This window comes from Bison bison, unplaced genomic scaffold (genome assembly GCF_000754665.1).
Source record: "Bison bison bison isolate TAMUID 2011002044 unplaced genomic scaffold, Bison_UMD1.0 scf7180017864192, whole genome shotgun sequence".
NCBI classification, from domain to species: domain Eukaryota; kingdom Metazoa; phylum Chordata; class Mammalia; order Artiodactyla; family Bovidae; genus Bison; species Bison bison.
In genome coordinates this window covers 1822226-1842235 of record NW_011494764.1, presented here as the reverse complement: position 1 = coordinate 1842235, position 20010 = coordinate 1822226, and the positions used below count along the sequence as shown (strand labels likewise).

The 20010-nt window shown below is 43.5% G+C and overlaps 1 protein-coding gene across 1 annotated transcript in view; it reads left to right on the top strand.

Moving 5' to 3' along the window:
- Positions 1–18092, top strand: part of LONP2 (lon peptidase 2, peroxisomal) — an 85202-nt gene extending 67110 nt beyond the window's left edge. The window contains exons 13-16 of the mRNA XM_010843980.1: positions 4525–4667; positions 14004–14211; positions 14649–14839; positions 17673–18092. Coding sequence (XP_010842282.1) covers positions 4525–4667; positions 14004–14211; positions 14649–14839; positions 17673–17894 — 764 coding nt within the window. The 3' untranslated portion in view covers positions 17895–18092. The remainder of the gene's footprint in view (positions 1–4524; positions 4668–14003; positions 14212–14648; positions 14840–17672) is intronic.
- The last annotated feature ends 1918 nt before the right edge of the window (positions 18093–20010 follow it).

The window sequence follows — 20010 nt, the reverse complement described above, 5'->3', positions numbered from 1 at the left end:
CTGTCCTCCTCTTCTCTTAGGACCTTCCATTGTCCCTCCTTCCCACAGTGATTCTTTGGTGCTAGGGCTTGTTTATGTAAATCGTGTTCCTCTGATGGGAAAAGTGGTTGGGAAGTATCACCTGATCGTGTCCTGGTGACAGCTGCTTTGGAAGGCCGACACCCACCCTCTACCCCTCGTGCCCCAGGAGTTCTCAGCTATAGAATATCCTTTGGTAGTAGCTGTGGTGACATCAGGTTTCGCCCTTGCTGTACCAAGGTCCACATTTGCTGTGCTGGCAGAGCTTGTGCCTTGCAGGTTCAGCCTCTGGTGCTGTCTGCTTATCTGCCACCTTCATGCCTTTCAGCCCTTTGGTTATGCCCTGACCACCCTGGCTATGTCCTGAGTTAGACTCAGGACGGGCTGATAATACTGATGAGAAACATGGGGCAGAGTCTTGAGTCTTGGTATCTTTTTCTATTTTCTTAAATAGAATAGAAAAAATAATTTATGTCATCCCCTACGGTCATGTGTGGTCAAAGCCCTGGCTGTGGGACCCTGGGTGGGGTTGGGGTGCAGAAAGCATTTTGTTTTCTTCCAGTGAAATGGGCTATGGAATAAGACACGTGGGTCTTAGAAGTCTGTGTTAAATACTGCTCTATATAATTCAGTTTTTCATTTATGCATAGTAAAGCTTTTAGCATTATCAAATTCTCCCAGCAACTCTCTAAGGGTTACTATAATAGTTATGGTTTTACTGATTGGAAAACCAGGTATGGAGAGGTAAAGTAGCTTTTTTCAAGGCCAACTAGGAAGCCAGAGCCAAGATTGGAGACTTTTATTTATTGACTATCTCATCATGTAATCTTAACCTCATAACTCAGGGAACAGCTTGTATTAACATTTTGGATTATATAACTTCATTCTTACATACTTTTATATTAGTAAGATTCATGGCATGAGAAGGCTTTTCTTGCATCACTTAAAAACACTTAGGGAAAAAAATTATTAAAAAAGAACACTTAGAAAGCAGTTTTAGTGACTATATAGTATTTTATTAGATCCATGGGTGTACCACAGTTTACTTAATCATGCTCCTAATGTTACATCTTTATATTGGATCTAATTTTTTGCTGTTAAAAATAGTGCTACAGTGAGTAGATTTGTTATCTAAACATTTGTTTAAAGTTAAAGATAGGTTCCTGAGAAATAGAATCACTGAGTGTGAGATTATGAATATTTAGGGAACTTTCAGTATATTGACAAATGGCTTTCCAGAAAGATTGAATCAACTTATATTTCCATAAGCAGTAGTATTTGAGAAGATCTCTCCATTCTCTTTAATGTTGAAGAAATGTTTGTCATTTTTCTTAAACTTTATTGGTTACTTTAATTTGGTAACCAGAAAATGTAACTTGGCTTTTATAATTTAAACTTCTTGGGCTTCCCTGGTGGTCCAATGGCTAAGACCCCAGTGCCGGGGACCTGGGTTCAATCCCTGGTCAGGGAACTAGATCCTCACTGCAACTAAGACCCAGTGAAGCCAAATAAATAAATAAAAATAAATATTATTTTTTTAAAAAGCTTCTTGGTGAAATAATCATTTTTTCATGTGACTGTTACCCATGTGTTAAGAACCACTGTTTTACCCCAAGATAAGGGCATAGAAGAAAGTTAACTGTGCAGTTCCAGCAGGAAGGATCTGTGGGACAGGGCCCTTGTCCTCTTGTTGTTTGCTGTGCCTTAGAAAGTCCATCTGGCATGAATGTTGTGATCTGGGGCAAGGCCAATTATGAGTCCCAGGGACTCTGCCACTGTCTTCTCTTGGTGCTGATCCCTTCTGACAAGGGAGAACGGGGCATTTGAGTTGAGTACTGAAAGCTTATTCGAGGACTCAGGGTTCAGCTCTAACCTGGGCCTGATTCCTGGAATGGCATGTTGGTGAGATGACGTTTAATGAGGAATCAAAGTGTACACTCTGTGTACACTTCCTTACATACATTTCCTTACTCGCTTTGTGTTACGCAAGGTACAGTAGGGGCTTCCCTGGTGGCTCAGTGGTAAAGAATCCACCTGCCAATGCAGGAGACACGGGTTCAGTCCCTGGGTCGGGAAGATTCCTGAGGAGGAATCTGAAGAAGGAGGAAATGGCAACCCACTCCAACACTCTTGCCTGGAAAATCCCATGGACCGAGAGGAGCCTGGTGGGCAGTAGTCCATGGGGTCACAAAAGAGTCAGACACGACCCAGCAACTACACAACATCAAAGGTGCGGCAGATGGCTCTTGAAATCTGGTGCCAGCCTGTCTTTCCTGATTGGCTGGCACCATTTCCTTGACATGAAGCTTTAGTTCTCTAGGCTTGTGTTCCATGATGGAACATTTCAAAGCACAGATTAGTTTTAAGGTTATTGCTTTTTCATCACCCAGCTGCTGTGCCTAGAGCCTGGAGTGAATGGCCATCCTTTGCATTGTAAGGTCTAGTCGCATTAGAAGTAGCTCTCCCCACCCCCACCCCCTCTGTGCTCAAAGCACTGAATTCACTACTCCACTTGGAAAGCGATGGGATGTCCCAAAGCATTGATTACATAAATGTGGATTGGCTTTCACCCATGCAGTTTTCCTTCCTCCTATGATAGTGAATTCCAGACTGGCAACTGTAATCAGATCTCAGGAAAGCCCGACACAAAACACAACAGGCTAAAGAAACTTGCAGCCTCTTCTAGGCATCAGCTAGAGTTTCAGAGCCCTTCATTTTTAGTGTACGGTAACCCTAGACAGTAGTGCTTTTTTTTCTGTGCATTAATTTTAATTAAGCAATGACACCTGCTTTCTGTTCTGCTCTGAGATCTGTGTGTAGCTAAACTGTAGATTTAAGTGCCTTCCCACCCTCGATCATTGATGTTGCTGCAGACAGAGCAGCAGGCACAAAATCTCCCACGTGCCACCGAGTAACCCAGGAATTGCTCGATTTTGTGGAACAGATAAGTAAGCACTGTAAGAAGTTGGAAAGATCAGGGAAGACTTCTCAGAATCTGATTGAGCCAAAGATCAAGTGACATTGCAGAAGTAGGACTGTGAGATTATCTGTAAGTTAACACCCACACTTGGGGTACTGTGTGTGCATTGCACTTTGCAGTCTACAGAGTTTTCTCTTTAATTCTTTGTATAAAGTCAAGTAACCAGCAGGTAGGAAAAAGTCTGAGCTGTTGTCCGTTTTCACTCACGATTCAGTCTTGAAGAGGAGCCCTGTAGGGTCCAGCAGGAGAGTAAGCCAACAGAGGCCTTCACCCTGACTTTACAACAAGGCCGCAAGACACGGGGATCTTTTGGGGACACTCCAGGATGTGTCCAGTTATCATTGGAGTCTAAAATTAAGGTCTAATATTATTAAATGTATTCAGTAATCACTTTTGAAAAGAAAAGAGTTAGTAGAAAATAATACTTTTAAATTCATGATGTATCAGAATAGAAGGATCATAGCAAAGCTAGAATAAATACATATGGAATATACAATGTTTAGGTGACTTTATAATTATCATGTATTGTATGTTAATATATATAGTAATCATCTCCAGAAGGAAGGGTGTATGTAAAGAAAGTAATAAAGGAAAAATGTTTTTAAAACACTTTGTGAGACAGAACAAGAGCTAGAAGAATTATGACAGAACTAAAGGAAAAGTAAAGCAGGGAATGAAGCTGAATAGAGCCAGATATTTCGTGCATTTTCAAACCTCTTCTCATTTTCGGTTTCTGGCTATAGACGTAAGTAACATTTTTCTTTACTCAGATTGAAATTACAAAGACCAGTAGAGAAGGTCTTCTAGGGCAGCTGGCTCCTGTTCCCCGGATGTCTAATCCCAACCACAATGAGTCAGTCCTTTGACAAGATGTCAGCAACCAGGGCTCTTAGGCAGGTAAAGGAAATGGTCCATTATTATAGGGGTTTCAAGCCAGGCTTCATGTTCTCTTACCAGGCACTGACAATTATATTTGTTTTTATTGGAAAATAGTAACCTTGGAGTTGAGCTGTATGTTTACGCAAGAGGCATTGCTTCTATGGGTTCTGTCATTTCCAAGTTCTCGTTGCCCGATAGAAATGGGACAGCTGATGGAACTCCTCTGAAGAAGGGCTTGAACAGTTTAAATTGTGTTGATTTCACAGAGAATTGTACACGTTGATCTGTTCATCTGACCCTTGAGGTCTGGCCTCTAAGGGCAAGCAGTTGAGTAGTACCAGGCATTGCTCTTAGCTGAATATAATGGTTGAAAAGAAAACAGGCAAGGTTGCTGCCTGGGGGAGATGAGGACAAGCAAGTAAGAGTAACTGAACAGAGCGACGCACTGTGCCATCCTCAGGGGCTCTTGAGAGACTGATTCTTCTGTTGTGTTCCACAGGTACACAGGGTGAATTTTTGTGCCTCAATACATGAATAAAGGTGACTGAACTACTAGAAATCCACTGAGCTTCTGTTTGATGTTTGCTGATAATGAATTCTCATCCTGTACATCTCTGAGTGTTCTTGAGTAAACTTTTCTCCCTTAGGTTGCAAAGAACACCTCTTAGAAGATGGAAAATCCGATCCTGTCAGTGACACTACCGACTTGGCCCTCCCACCTGAAATGCCAATTTTGATTGACTTCCATGCTCTGAAAGACATCCTTGGGCCCCCTATGTATGAAATGGAGGTGAGCATTCTTGTTTCTTCGTTGATACCCACCTGTTAACTCTGTTGGTTGCCTGATAGATTGGAGAAGAAATAGGTTTGGCTATTTGGTGAGGCTGAATTTCGTCTTCAGATTGGAAAATTGTTTTCTCTCTAGTATTAAATGTTGGTACTTAATGTGATAATAGGGCTGCCCAGGTGGCACCAGTGGTAAAGAACTTGCCTACCAGTGCAGGAAACCTAAGAGATGTGGGTTTGATCCCTGGGTTGGGAAGATCTCCTGGAGGAGGGCATGGCAACCCACTACAGTATTCTTGCCTGGAGAATCCCATGGACAGAGGATTCTGGCAGGCTACAGTCCTTGGGGTTGCAGAGTCAGACGTAACTGAAGCAACTTAACACAACACAACGTGATAATACATATGGCTTTTGCAGAGCCCCAGAGACCCTGCCTGGGTGCTCTTTTAGAAACCCAGTCTGATCTTATTCTTTTCATTCAGTTCCATTTTAAGAACAGTGTCTCTGACCCCTCCTTAGAAATTCTATATTCCTTTTTATGTGCTTTAATTAAGGATTCTTCCTCTGTGCTATCAAAGGCTTGGCAGAAGGCAGTAGGGAAACAGCCTAGTACATAATACCGAAGGACATGAGCCTGGCTTTAGCTTCAGGCTGCTCTAGTGCAGACCAGATGACATCTTTCAGGATCTGTTCTTCCATCGTTATTACTAGTTCCTTTCAGGTTAAATCCACGTGCAAGTCCAGCTCTGTGTTGTTCTTGCTCCCCTAACCATGCCTCATAGTGGGATGCCGAGCCATAAAGGCCTGGGAGCAGGACTGAGTCAAGGCAACTGGGTGGAAATAGGTATTTGAAGCTGTGATTACTGAGGTATGGTGATGTATTTCATAGGATGCTTATATAAACATTGATGAAGCAGTTACTAGAAAAATATGTATGTACTACTGAACTTACTAGCACCTTTCTTCAGAAGCTTTCCCATCACCTTTTCTGTATAAAGGGGAAAAAAATTTCAGACAATATATCTGGTAAGTTAAGCAGAAGACAGTCTCCCATCCAGCATTTGAAACCACTCCCAGTAAATATGAATTTCCTCAAATCTTAAAACTGAGGGGAAATAGTTCCCAAAGCCGTCTTGTTTATCTGTTTAAACTCTGAGGTGATCATTTAGCTAATGAGCCTCTACAAAGCGATCAGCTACAAGAACAGAGCACATTTGACAGTAAATGCGGTCCTGAACAGTAGAATCAGAAACATTATTTTGGTTATTTGAATCCTTAAGATACTGTGGATTTAAATTTTGAAGTGTTGAAAGAAGTGGAGCAAAGCTTATCTTAGTTGAGAAAGCTGTTTCCTGTTCCGAGTAAACCCAGTGATTTTGTGAGTGAGGATGGAGACAGGTTCTGCTCCTGCATGTCCAGCGGGCTTCTTGCTCTTGGCTTTCAGAACAGTCTGTGTCAGTTGTTCTTTGGGAATTTACACCAGAGCAGTTAATAAAAACAAAGGATGGCTCCTTGTTTCTGTTGCATAGACCCTTCTCTCCCAGCCACATCTGCTCCTGTTAGGTTTGGAAACATTGCTGACATTCTTGGAGCTTTAGTGGAGAAAGAGCCGAAGGACAGAAAAGAGAAATTTTATAAACACTGCTTAACAGCTCTGTTTGATATCATTACAAAAATGATTTTATTCTTTTTGTAGCATCTGAGCTATTACATATGAACACTTATACCAACACGAATCCTGTAGCCATTTTCCCATCTATAAATAGCATCTTAGAATAGAAGGTCCGGTGTCTGGGAGTTTGGAACATTTTGTTCATCTTTTCCATAGCTGAGAAAATTTATGCTGGTGCAGGGGGTTTCTTTCTCTACTTCTAGTGGTCTGATGACCATCACCCTCTGCCCCAACTTTTGCATCTATGAAATAAAGATTTATGGAACATTTCTTTATTATCCACAAGGGCTTTCTTTGTGCTCGGGGTCATCCATTTTACACACAGGAAAAACCTGTGTGTGATAAATGAATCATGCAAAGTCACAGAAGGTGCAGTTAGTGAAGCCAGTCTGCCAACTCAAATCCAGCATTCTTTCCCCTCGCCTAGAACACCCTGCAGCCAAGTTGACTCCTGCCCTTTCCTCTCTGCTGCAGAAGAATTGGCTTGAAGTACAGCAGTGTAACATAAAGGCATACCTGCTCTACCTCAGAGTTTCACTTCCATTCTTACCAACTGCGGTGCTCTGTTTTGGACTGGGAGGTATAAATTATAGAGTTGTTAGAAAATGGAGGAGTTTTAAAGTCCTGGGAAAAGGATACGGCATTAAGAGCAGGGAGCCTGGGAAGAGGCCCTGAACAGTTAGGGTCACGTAGGAGAAGAGGAGCCTTCACAGCAGAGAGAAACAGAAGGAGCAGGCCATCAGGTAAGAGCAGGACGAGGATACGGTGCCGCCATGAAAACTGAAGAGGAAACTGTCTCAGGAAGCAGGAGCGTGTGGGTGTGTCTGCTGTCTGTGTCCTGGATCTGACAGCGTGGAGGGTGTGGGCGACCTTGACAGAGCAGGTTCACAGGGAGGGATGAGTGTGTGAAGAGGGTCTGGACCATGCGGAGCAGAAGGAGGTTGCCGGGAACTCCTTCTGCAGTTCGACTCTGATGGACCGCACACAAGTGAGGTGGCTGGAAGGGACAATGGAGGTCAGAGGGAGGGGGTTACACATGGCAGCCTGTTTGCTAATCAGAAGAATCCCATAGAGTTGGACTGAGTTTGCTGGAGAGAGAGGTGGTACCCCGGGAGCAGAGTCTCTGGCAAAGTGCTATGGGAGGCGGTATCTGTGATGAGGATCCCTTGTGTGACGGATGATGGAGAAAGGGCCAAGGAAGAGATGATAACACTGGAACAGAGGCATCTCGGTGCCCAAAGAGAGTGGTGAAGCTGGGACAGAGCTGGTGTATAACATGAGGATAGAGTTGGTGGTCTTGAATACAAGTGAGCTGGAAGGATAAGAAAGTGAGTGGTCAGGGAAGGGAGTGGTGGAATTCAGATTTCAGAGGCTGTATGGCTGCTCTTGGCAGTCAGAACCAGGAAAAGGGTGGCTGGGTTAGGTTGAGGAGTATGTTTAGGGGTCAAGGAGGTGTTTAGAGACAAAGAAACCAGGTTGCATGAGTCTCAGGTACTTGCTGAAGATGGCTAGGATGATGGCGGGACTCAGGGTGGCCAGGAGGGAGAAGAGTGGTTTTGAACATAGAAGGAAGTGGGCAAAGTATGAAGATGGGAAATCCAGCCACCATAAACGGGTCTTGGCAGGAGGAGGAAGAGGCCTGTCACTCACAGGATGAACCCCTCCCCCAGGACTGTACTGGCGCCATCTGATGCAAGGGAGTAATTGTGTGTCAGTTTTTAGAGCTTGGTGAGTTAACGTATATAAAGTACCCACCATGGTACCTGTGTGGATGCATTTGTGCTGTCATGTCCGACTCTGTGACTCCATGGACTGTAGCCCATCAGGCTCCTCTGTCCGTGGGATTTCCCAGGCAAGAATACTGGAATGGATTGCCATTTCCTTCTCCAGAGGATCTTCCCAAGCCAGGGATTGAACCCGAGTCTCCCGCATTGGCAGGCAGACTCTACCACTGTGCCGTCTGGGAAGCCCACCATAGTGCCTCATACGTGCTAAAAAAATGAAAAATACTAGTTTTTGCAACCACCGTGTACCCTAAAAACACATAGACCCATGCCTAGTCACAAAAGTAAAAGTCCCTGTGACTTTTATTATAAGCCTCATTATTATTTGCTTTAATAACATAACCATCCCTTACTGTACTTTCAGTTCAGTTCAGTTCAGTTGCTCAGTCATGTCCGACTCTTTGTGACCCCATGGACTGCAGCACACCAGACCTCCCTGTCCATCAGCAGCTCCCGGAGTTTACTCAAACTCATGTCCATTGAGTTGGTGATGCCATCCAACCATCTCATCCTCTGTCGTCCCCTTCTCCTCCTGCCTTTAATCTTTCCCAGCATCAGGGTCCTTTCCAGTGACTGAGTTCTGCACATCAGGTGGCCAAAGTTTTGGAGTTTCAGCTTCAGCATCAGTCCTTCCAATGAATATTCAGGACTGATTTCCTTTAGGATCGCCTGGTTTGATCTCCCTGCAGTCCAAGGGACTCTCAAGAGTCTTCTCCAACAGCACAGTTCAAAAGCATCAATTCTTCGGCGCTCAGCTTTCTTTATAGTCACTCTCACGTCCATACATGACCACTGGAAAAACCATAGCTTTGACTAGACAGACCTTTGTTGGCAAAGTAATGTCTCTGCTTTTTAATATGCTGTCTAGGTTAGTCATAACTTTTCTTCCAAGGAGCAAGAGTCTTTTAATTTCATGGCTACTGTGCTTTACTTTTATTGAAGATGAGTCTGCAAAAATATGTTAGTACCAAAAAACGTCACTGACCTAGCAAACTAACAGGGAGGAGGAATGACAGGAAGGCACACTTCTGCTCGTGTTACATTCCTTTAGAATTCTCTCGGCGGGTTGAAAAAGGAGTTCCTGAACAAATGAGAAACTTCGTCTAGATTTCAAATTTAGGAACAGTATCATTAGTCACTTTTTCATATATAATAACAAGATCAGTTAAATCCACTTAAAAATAAAAGATCTCCCTGCGTTATGAGCTTTTAAAAATGGGAGAGAGTGAAGCAGGTGCAGGCACCCTAGGCTTCCTTCTCCCTGACTGCTTCTCAGATCACCTCCTCAGAGCAGGCCTGGATCCAGATATGGAGGATTTAGGAGGGGCCCAGCTGTTGAATCTTACTGAGCTAGTCAGTTATGAGATTGTTATCAATAATGGTAAACTTGGTTATGATTACTTTTATTGATTATGTGAACCTCTTTGGGGTGAGATGAGAATCTTACTTTCATTATCATCATAGTGAAGCCAAGAGAAGCCTCCACATGATTAGATACACACATATACATATATGTATATATCTCCATATTGATATACATACACATTAGATACATTATATAAATATTATACAATCCTGCAGTTCATACTCCCCTCCCCCCAAAAAAAACCAACATATGAAGAGTTCCTATATACCTCTGGGGATCGCTGTCTTAATCCCACAAATTGCAAATATGGTGACTCAGTCAGAAGAACACATAAATTTTAGGGTTTCCAGGATGCATTTGATTTTCAGTCTCAGAAAACCAGTCATCCAAGCCATGAGTCTGTTTGGTCCAGTCTGCTAATCCTGACAATCTGTCATCTGAATATTTGTGACTCCATTCATAATGAGTATGAAAGCGTCCATGGTATATGAAAAGTCCTTATCCAGATGTCACTACCCTTAGAAAAAACAGTAATACAGAGAAGAGACTAGACATGGAGATTTTAAAAAGCATCCTGAATAGAAGGCAGGTGAATTCCAGGAGATTCCATCCACGTGCTTCCCTTGCAGACAGACACAATCAGCTGCTAGGAATAACCAGGGTATGTAAACATTGAGGAAATGCCCAGAGTCATGGTAGTAAACTCCTCCTCCACCCCTCTGATTCAGGCCTGCTGTGCCCCACACCCCCGTTAGACTGCACCGGTGCTGCGCTCGCCTGGCCCACCACCAGTCAGTTGTGCCAAGGAAAGGCCTTCCTTACTGGAAGCATCTGAAAGCGGCTGGCTCTCAGCAGCACTGGTGTCGGGCCAGACGGGGCTGTGTCACACTGCTTCCAGAGACTGACCCCAGGGCCCCTGCAAGCGAAACGCTGCCGAAACACATTTACAACTAGAAACATCAGATATTCCTCCAAAGACTTTACAGAAGTTGGCAGATGGAGAGCTGCTGTGGTGACAGCCCTGGCAGGAGCATAAAGTATGCTGTATGAGCTATAAAAGAAACTGTCGTGTGGTGTGACCATCACCACGGGGCAAACCTGTACACATACCACAGACGTCTGACAGCACAGGCTTTGCGTTTAGTGAGGCGCCGTGCTTGTCTTTGGAGAGAAGGCCCACGATATTATCAAGATAGGCACATGCTGGCCTCTCTGCTGTGAAAAGGCATCCTGGCCTTTTTCTTCCCAGCAGACACCTGTCCCAGCACCCCAGACATGGGCCCTCGCCTCTGCAGGGCTCTGTGTAGACAAGCCCTGGCTAGATCCTCTTGTCGCACTCCCCGTGCTGGGGGATTAGTGACCCCTTATTCTTTGTGGTTAGGCAGGTAGTCTGTCACGGCCCTGAAGTTTTGGTTTGCTATCCCTATGATCTGTGATGGAGCCTGGAGCCAGATGCTAGTAAAGCCCCGATGGATGAAGGAAAAATTTCATCCCTCCAATAGCCACAATAGTAACTAACCAGGTGTTAAAACTGCACATGTTGGTCTAGACTTGGAAGGGTCACAAAGAGTTGCGTGTATTTACTATTTCAGTCAAGTATCAATAAATATCACTATTGAGTTAATCAAGAGGAAAGAACAGTGAAGCCTGGTGGGCTGTCGTCTATGGGGTCGCAGAGTTGGACCCAACTGAAGCGATTTAGCAGCAGCAGCAGCAGCAGCAGATGCTCAAATGCTCCTTAAACACTGCTATCACTGAAGTGTTAGGAATGCAACTATACTTTATAAGACATATCATATCATTAACTTTATTAAATATTTTAAACATTTCCTCAGTTTGCATATTTACATGATTGATAGAATTGTTACAGAAGAAACTGACCGTTTCTTTGAACAAGCTTTAGTTAACAGATAAAGGAAACTGAAGCACCAGTTTGAAGGGAAAGTGAATGACAAATGAACTTGAGACACTCATGTTCCAGTTTGACATTTAAAGGGATAAATGTCCTAAGCATCAAGCTGAGGCCTGTCTTACCTAATATAATTGATGATTCTACAAACCATTAATGGCGTTAGAAACTGGTAGCAAAGCACCAATAGATACAGTTTTGAAATTATTGTCTTGAATCTCATTAGGGAATTCTATAAAATACAAATTGTTCTATACACAGTTTAAGATGGCTGGGAAACTGCATTCAGGAGCAAGAAAGAGCATATCTCTCATCTTTTAAATTCATATTTACTTCTACTCACTATTTCTGAGGGAAAAATACAGAGAAAATGGATGCTTGGTAGTTAAGAGAATTGTTTATTTCAGAACAAATGACTTTGAAGAGTATGACTCCAAGTTCTTGAGTTACAGGTTCTTTTTTTTTTTTGCCCCCATATATAATACTATATATATATGGTTTGGGCTTCATGGGGTCTTAATTGCTATACTCTTCATTGTGGTGGGTGGGCTTCTGTCTAGTTTAGGCGCGAGGGCCCAGTGGTGCCGCAGCATGTGGGGTCTTAGTTCCCCAACCAGGGATCGAACCTGTGTCCCCTGCACTGGAGGGCTGATTCCTAACCACTGGACCACCAGGGAAGCCCCTGGATTCCTGACTGTCTTAGATGAGTGTTACTAGCCTGGTGGCGAGATTCTCGGTTTGATAGCAACTCCTGCCTCAATTCCCCACCCCTGTATGTGGTTGAGTTACACAGATTTGTAACACAGTCCCGTTCTCAGGTTACTATTAGAACACTTGTCATCAAGCTAGAATACATGATTCTGAGCCTGCATGGTTTTGGTTTGGCCACATGTACTTATCTACCCTCCTGCCTTTCAGTGAACTACATACCAGTTACTTCTACCCAGAGCAGCACGACTCTCCAGTAAATGGAGCATGTTGGAAACTGGCTTGGCTTCTTGAAGCAATGTGATAATCAGCATGAATCTTACTCTTGATTCTTTGGGCACATTATTTTAACAAAATGAGTTTTGAGGATTCAGCTATTTTTAAAAGGGGGGAATTGTTCTTTTTATAGCTAACAGCTGTGCAGTATGGCTTTTTCTGTTAAATTAGCACAGGATTAAGTATATTGAGGATAATAGGGCTGGTTCGGGTCACTCAGCCCTAGAAAAGAGCCATGAAGTGAAAACAGGAACCCCTGGCAAGTTCCCACCCACTAGGTGTCGTTCAGGTGTAGAGAATTGCTCTTATATTAGCAAGAACAAGCCTTGTGAACACTTGTATAAATCGTTGTTTCTGTTTTCCTTAAATAGTACTGATCTTCTGCACATTGTCCTTTCGCATCTTTCTCCCTGAATAGATACAGAACAGGACAGATGCAAAGGTGGAATCCATGGTGCACAGCGTCAACTCAGCCATTACTGCAGCCTGGCCTTGCCAGTGTCTGACTTATCATCAGATATAAAATTTAAATTTAAATATAAAACCAACTTTGAAAGTAGGCTTTTATGTTCACTATTAAAAATAAATGCCCAATAGCTTCAAATGATTTCACACATCCATTTAAAATCAGGATTTTCAGCATCTAAGCCCCTTGGCAAAGGATGGAGCATCCCCCAACCAGCCCTTTAACCAGAAACTCATCCTATAGACTCTGCTGCACCTTAAAGAGAAGGTTACCTCTCAGTGGAAAAATCTCATGCTTGCATTAGTGCTGGGTGGATATATTGTGCCCAGTTCCTCTAACATGCATAGCTTCTATAGGAAAAGAAATTTGAAGGCTCAGCGTGTGCAGTAAAAGTTAACATGATTGTTTTTCAACTGTTACTTTTTATGTTTTCATAACTTGGATGTGCTAACCGATCTGGCTCGTAATCTCTGTTGAGTGACACGATGATGGCAGTGAGAGCTTATTCTCAACACTAGCGAGGGACTAAGCGGATTTGTTGATCTAATATAGATTGCTGTGTCTTGGATTTGTTCAGATTTATATGGACAGCTTCTGGGGATAAAAAAAAAAAGGACAGTGAGGCAGCATGGTGGGTCTCCAAGCACACAGAGAAGACCCAGCACTTTACAGTATCTCTGCAGCAATAAGGAAAAAGTAAAGATGAGTGGCGGAGAAGTACAGTCCAGGGGTTTTAATAAATACCTTCACGCTTGGCCTCTGGAGCTAACAGTTCTCAACAGCATGTTTAAAAAGAGGGTAGCAATTTCATGATTGCCTGAAATAAAGTTTGGCACCAAGTGTTTTTAAATATGCAGCCTAATAAAAATACTGAGGTAAATAAAATGATTGTGTTTGTTCCTTGAAAATTAGGGCATGTGGTGCTTAAGCATCGAAGTCATTCATACATACTTTAAGGTAAAACTGTTTCTGATAAATGCCAAACCTCCTGATTTGGCAGAAAGCCTGTGTGACTCCAAATTGAGGGCAGTAATAAGTTCTTTGAGGTGCAGCGTACGCTCAGGTCCTCTGAGGGGGAGCCTGCCTTTGTGATTAGGTCAGCCTGAAAAGCATTTGGCTCTTGTTGACCTTACTGTTCATTTTCCTTCCTTCTCCCGAGGTGTCTGAGCGTTTGAGTCAACCAGGAGTGGCGATCGGTTTGGCTTGGACTCCCTTAGGTGGGGAAATCATGTTCGTGGAGGCAAGTCGGATGGATGGCGAAGGCCAATTAACTCTGACCGGCCAACTGGGGAATGTCATGAAGGAGTCTGCCCACCTCGCTATCAGCTGGCTCCGCAGCAATGCCAAGAAATACCATCTGACCAATGGTGAGTGGCCCGCCCCAGGGTGGGGGCAGGGGTGGGGGGCATGCTCAAAGCTGTGGGTAAAGAAGAGCCTTGGGATCATGACCCAGGAGGTATCCCCCAGTTCTGAAACAGAGATAAAGGAGAGCTTTAAGTGACCACTTACACCTTAAAGCACAGACCTTTGCTTTTGAACTGCAGTGGAAGTTCTAGTTCCCAGCTGAGGACTGTTTGACTGGAACCTGAGCTGGAAACTGATTCCAAGAGTTTGTTTTGATTTTCCTTCTACTTGGAATAGAATGAAGCTGTTCTTCCACACCCCCACTTATACTGCCCACTAATATTTTGAAGGATGTATTTACCCCAAACATTCATTTTTATCTCTTTGATTTTCTTTTTTCAGAGAAAGAGAAAACCGGTTTAATTTTTCTACATCAAAATCTTTTTTCCCTTTCTTAAAGCTTCTGGAAGTTTTGATCTTCTTGAGAACACAGACATCCATCTGCACTTCCCAGCTGGAGCTGTCACAAAAGATGGACCATCTGCTGGAGTCACCATAGCAACCTGTCTCGCCTCACTTTTCAGTGGGCGGCTGGTGCGTTCAGATGTAGCCATGACTGGTGAAATCACACTGCGAGGTCTTGTTCTTCCAGTAAGTATGAAAAAGCCTGTTTATATGGTTTTTAAATTTTTTAACTTAAAATTTTTATTAATAGTATTTTAAAATCTAAATTAAGTGGTTTGCCATCTTCCTATGAATGGCTTAGTTTTAAATACATATTTTTTATATCTGCAGTTCAGATTTTAACATTTTGATCAAATAAAGGAAAAACTGACGATTTTCCCCATGTTTTCCCTTCCACTAAAAAAGAAAACTTGCTGACAGGAAAAAATACCAGTCTGGTTACCAGAAATATTAGCTGTTTAGACGAAGATTTGAGGCTTTGTTCTAGTTAATGAATTGTTAAATACATAGTGTATGTGTGAAGTCGGATGGTGCCTGTGTGTTTTATTTTGGCTGCGCGCGTCTCCACTGCAGCGCCTGGGCTGCCCTTGTTGTGGAGTGTGGGGAGTGCGTGGGCTTCACAGTTGTGGCGGCAAACTTAGTCACCTCACGTGGCGTGTGGGATCTCAGGTCCCTGACCAGGGATCAAACCTGTGTCCCCTGCGTTGGAAGGCTGATTCTTAACCACTAGACCACCAGGGCAGTCCTGAACGGTAGCTGTTCTTAAACTTTAAGCCCAGTTCTCACCTTTTGAAATTCCTGTGAGCCCTCCTATCCTCCTATAGATAACTTAGATTACTGTAATTGATAGATTGATAGAAAACTTTATAGAAAAGAAGTAGTACAAGATGGAAGTTTGTAGTAGAGACTAACCATTCTTAATTGCTAAATGTTGAAAAAGTTCTGTACATACCAGGCTTTGGGGCTCCAGCCTACATGGTAACTACTTATAAAAACACTGAAAAACGCATAAACCTTGAGAGATCATTTAGAGGTTTAAGTCATTAGGTAGCAGTACCAGTCTACATTAAAGTTTTGGCAGGTTTGATAGCAAACTGAGAAAAAAAGAAATGTTCTTTATTCTGAGAACACCTCTGCTTTAATGAAGTAATGGTGGAAGTAGGTCATAGAATCACCAATTAAGATCACTAAAAATGCTCTCAGTTCTCTGGGTTTTTAAACTTAATTCAACCAGGAAGTCATATCCTAAACTGTATTTATGTTCTATACTCAAAAGGAATGTTGATCTCTTTTCTTCACATTGCCCCAAAACTATTGCATTTCTAGTGACTTGGTGGTTAACACTAGCTGTACTACTAAAAGGAAATGAGCAAGTGCTTTACTAACCATAAACTCTTTCGTTTCCTAGTTCAAAACGGTAAGCTAAGTGAAGGAATAAATTTTAATGGTCAAAAATGAGTGGGGAGCCATCAATCAGTGGGGAACTTCTTCTAGAAGTTGAGTCAACTTCTAGAAGATAGAAGTATCCCAACTGATGTAACAGGATTGGAGGTAGAGACATTCTTCCCAGCAGGAACCTGGTGAAAAGCACTGGCTCAGAGCCAGAAGGTTCAGACCAGAACAGGAAAGGGATGGGAAACAAAAACCAGGGCATTCATTGAGATCTCCACAGAACAAGCAGCTCTCTGCTAGGTCCCCTGACTCAGAGCACATCGCACCAGGTAAAGGCTTTCCCACCCCGGGGGAGGACAGCCACAGCAGCTCTGAGGAAGTCTTCAGTTTTAAATTATTACATGAGACATGGAGAAAAGCAGCAGCACTTAAGAAAAAGACCTGCCAAGCCTAGAGAAAACATAATTCAAGAACAGAGGCTAAGACAAAGCTCTTGAATTTAAAAGGATGGTTTTAGGAATTGCTCAAAGAAGCATTCAGAAAAAAATAGAAAAAAACAATCTGACAGACCCAGCATCTAACTAGACTGAGAAAATGGAGTAGAACAAATGGTCAAGGAAATAACAGGGCATTTCCTAGAATTGAAGGCTGTGTTCACTTTGAAAGGACCAACTCAGAAAAAGGGTTGCATCTTCATGACTTTCCAGTCACCAAGGACAAAGCTTACTCACTGATGACACTAGATATACAGCACCTTTAAGACCCTGAGAGAAAATGATTTTATCAAGTCTTGTATACACAGCCTTACTGTCAGTTACGTGTGAACGCAGAATAGACATTGCCATACGTTCAGGGACTCAGTTCATCTCACACTCTCTCTGACGAAGGAACCTTGAAAGTGTAGTTCAGCAGCATAAAGAAAAAGCCTGGAAGGAGAGTGACAGGTAGGATGGCAGAAGTGCAGCAGGTGGGGATGGCGTCCAAGGGCTGTCTCCAGGGGTTACCTATATGTGGTGCCTATTGCTGCAGACACACCACCCCAAAACAACAGTTACTCTTAGTTTCTGGGGGGCAGAATTCAGGAGAGGCTTAGTAGGGCTCTTCTGGCCCAGGGACTCTCACTGTGTGGTCACTATACCAGCCCGGTGTGTCATCCGAAAGTTGACTGGGGCGGGGGATCTGCTTCTGTCGTGGTTCACTCATGACTGCAGATTGGCCCTGGTCGGCAGGAGGCCCCGGGTCCTCACTTTAGAGCCTCTGCCTAGACAGCTGGGGTGACCTCAGACACCTGAGCTACCTATAAACAAGGTTCTGATGTGAGTACAGAAAGGAATAGAAATAGAAAAGGGAATCATGGACAGAAGAGGGGCTCATACCTGTCAAAAATTAAGAATTTTCAAAAAAAAAAGTTTAGAATTTTCCATTAATAGGATTTAGTATGGTGCTAATTGAAATGTAGACAATATACTATTAACCTTTTTAGTGGCTTTCTCAGCTCAAGCTCTAAGGAAATGGAAGGTGATTTGGATGTTTTAAAATAGCAATGAAAGAAAGATGGGTCGGGGTTTATCTCAAGGCCTGAGGATGATCATAAATGAGCCTTACTAACGTTCTTCTCTCTTTACAGGTGGGTGGAATTAAAGACAAGGCGCTGGCAGCGCACAGAGCGGGATTGAAGCGCGTCATTATCCCTCAGAGGAATGAGAAAGACCTTGAAGAAATCCCAGCCAACGTCCGGCAGGATTTAAGTTTCATCACAGCAAGCTGCCTGGATGAAGTTCTTAATGCAGCTTTTGACGGTGGCTTTACTGTCAAGGCCAGACCTGGTCTCCTAAATAGCAAATTGTAGCCCAGATCGCAACAGAATTTTAAGTTACAAAGTGCCAAAAGGTACTGACATGATTTTATTCACACCAATAGGGGTAAAGCAGAATGTCCCTGATTTGTGAATGTAATCACAGCAGTAACAAGCCTCACTCAAGTGGTGGCTAGTGTTTATTACAGAAATGTTAATTTAATAAATTGATTAAATTGGACTTGAACTCTTGTCTTGCATGGGCTCATTACTGTCCCTGGCAAGTTACGGAACAGTGGTTTTCTTGCGGTTCCAAACAGAAGCCTCTGTATTACCTGAGAACTTGTTAGAAATGTGAACTCTCAAAACCCATCAGCAGACCTTCTGAATCAAACTCGGGGGATAGGAGCCAATCTGTACTAAGCCAGCAGGTGATTCTGGCGTGTAGTCAAGGTCAGGAACCACTGGGATAGACCATTACCTTAGCAGATGCACCTATGGACTTTAGTGAACCCTCAAGCAATCAGAAGGGGAACTGAGCAAAGGTGAGACTGTAGCCAGCTGTTGGTCTTTGTGGAGCGTATTCAAGTGAAGCAAGCTCTGACGAGGTCTGCACATCCCAATATAGGCCCCTTCTTGCTGAGGGGAGTAACAGAGTGGCCTGTGTTGGCTCACATGACAAACACACCACCCCTAAATGTCTGTGATCTTAGGAAAAAGATCCAGAAGGAGGCAGCCGTCCATCCGGGGATGGTCGCTATGCTTGGTGTCCTGACTCCTGCCACCTCCCCTTCTGTTCCTTGTTTGCCCGTGCCAGTGCCCAGTCCTGGCAGACTTGTCTTCTCCTGTGACTCAGTCCAGGATATGGGTCTTTTGAGATACCGGTCTTGGACTGAGTCATGGGAGAAGACAAGTCACTGGAGGAAGCCTACCAGCAGTGGGCACTGGCACGGGCAAACAAGGAAAACAAGGGGAGGTGGCAGGAGTCACGAAAAGACAGGCAGGAGATACTGGAAAAGGCCCTGATGCTGGGAAAGGCTGAAGGCGGGAGGAGAAGGGGACCACAGAGGATGAGACGGTTGGATGGCATCACTGACTGGATGGACAGGAGTTAGAGCAAGGTCCTGGATTTGGTGATGGGCAGGGAAGCCTGGCATGCTGCAGTCCATGGGGTCTCAAAGAGTTGGACGAGACTGAGCGACTGAACTGAACTGAGGATATGGGTAACTTCTATGTACTAGTATTTGAACTTTCTGTATCTTAGTTTTCCTTACCTTTAAAATGCAAGTAATTGTACTCATCAGTCTTACTGTAAAGATAGTTACAATGCAACATAAGATAATGTTGAGCAATTTCTAACCATCATTCTAGCCAGTAATGAATTTTAGAATCTTATTATTACAAAATATAACAACAGACTTGTAAAGATACTTTGAAATAACTTGGATAAGAATGTGTTAGTTGCTCAGTCGTGTCCAACTCTTTGCAACTCCATGGACTGTAGCCCACCAGGTTCCTCTGTCCATGGGATTCTCCAGGCAAGAATACTGGAGTGAGTTGCCATTCCCTTCTCCAGGGGATCGTCCTGACTCAGGAATCGAACTCCTTTCTCCTGCATTGCAGGCAGATTCTTTACCATGTGAGCCACTAGGGAAGCCCTAGATAAGAATAAGGTGTACAAATTACCCAAATACTGTGCTCAGACCTGGTAATAAAAATGTGAAGGTGTTCTGAGAAGACAAGTCCAGATCTGGGACTATGGCCAGGGGTAGCAGATACCAGGAATTCTGAAAACATTTCATTGACTATCTTGTCACTACTATGAATGTATTATTTCTGCTCAGTCATCTTACAAGGCAGGAAAAGAAACTATGTTAATTTGTTTTCGGCAACCAGAGGGAGTTAACCCATACCCACGTTGCTCTGCCTGGTCCACCCAGCAATGCCACACAGCACACTTCACAGAGTGGGAGTTCTCTGTATTCTTCCTCACAGGTTCTGAGCATGCACCTTTGTGCTGGTCCTTTAACAGCAGCAGGGCCTCTGCCATGCCCTCTGACTTTGAGCATGCCTTTCCTTACTCAAGGAGCTGACCAAGAAAATCTGTACGTGTATGAAACGAACAGTATGACCTTCCATTTCTCTTGCATCGTTTTCGGTTTGTTGTGTT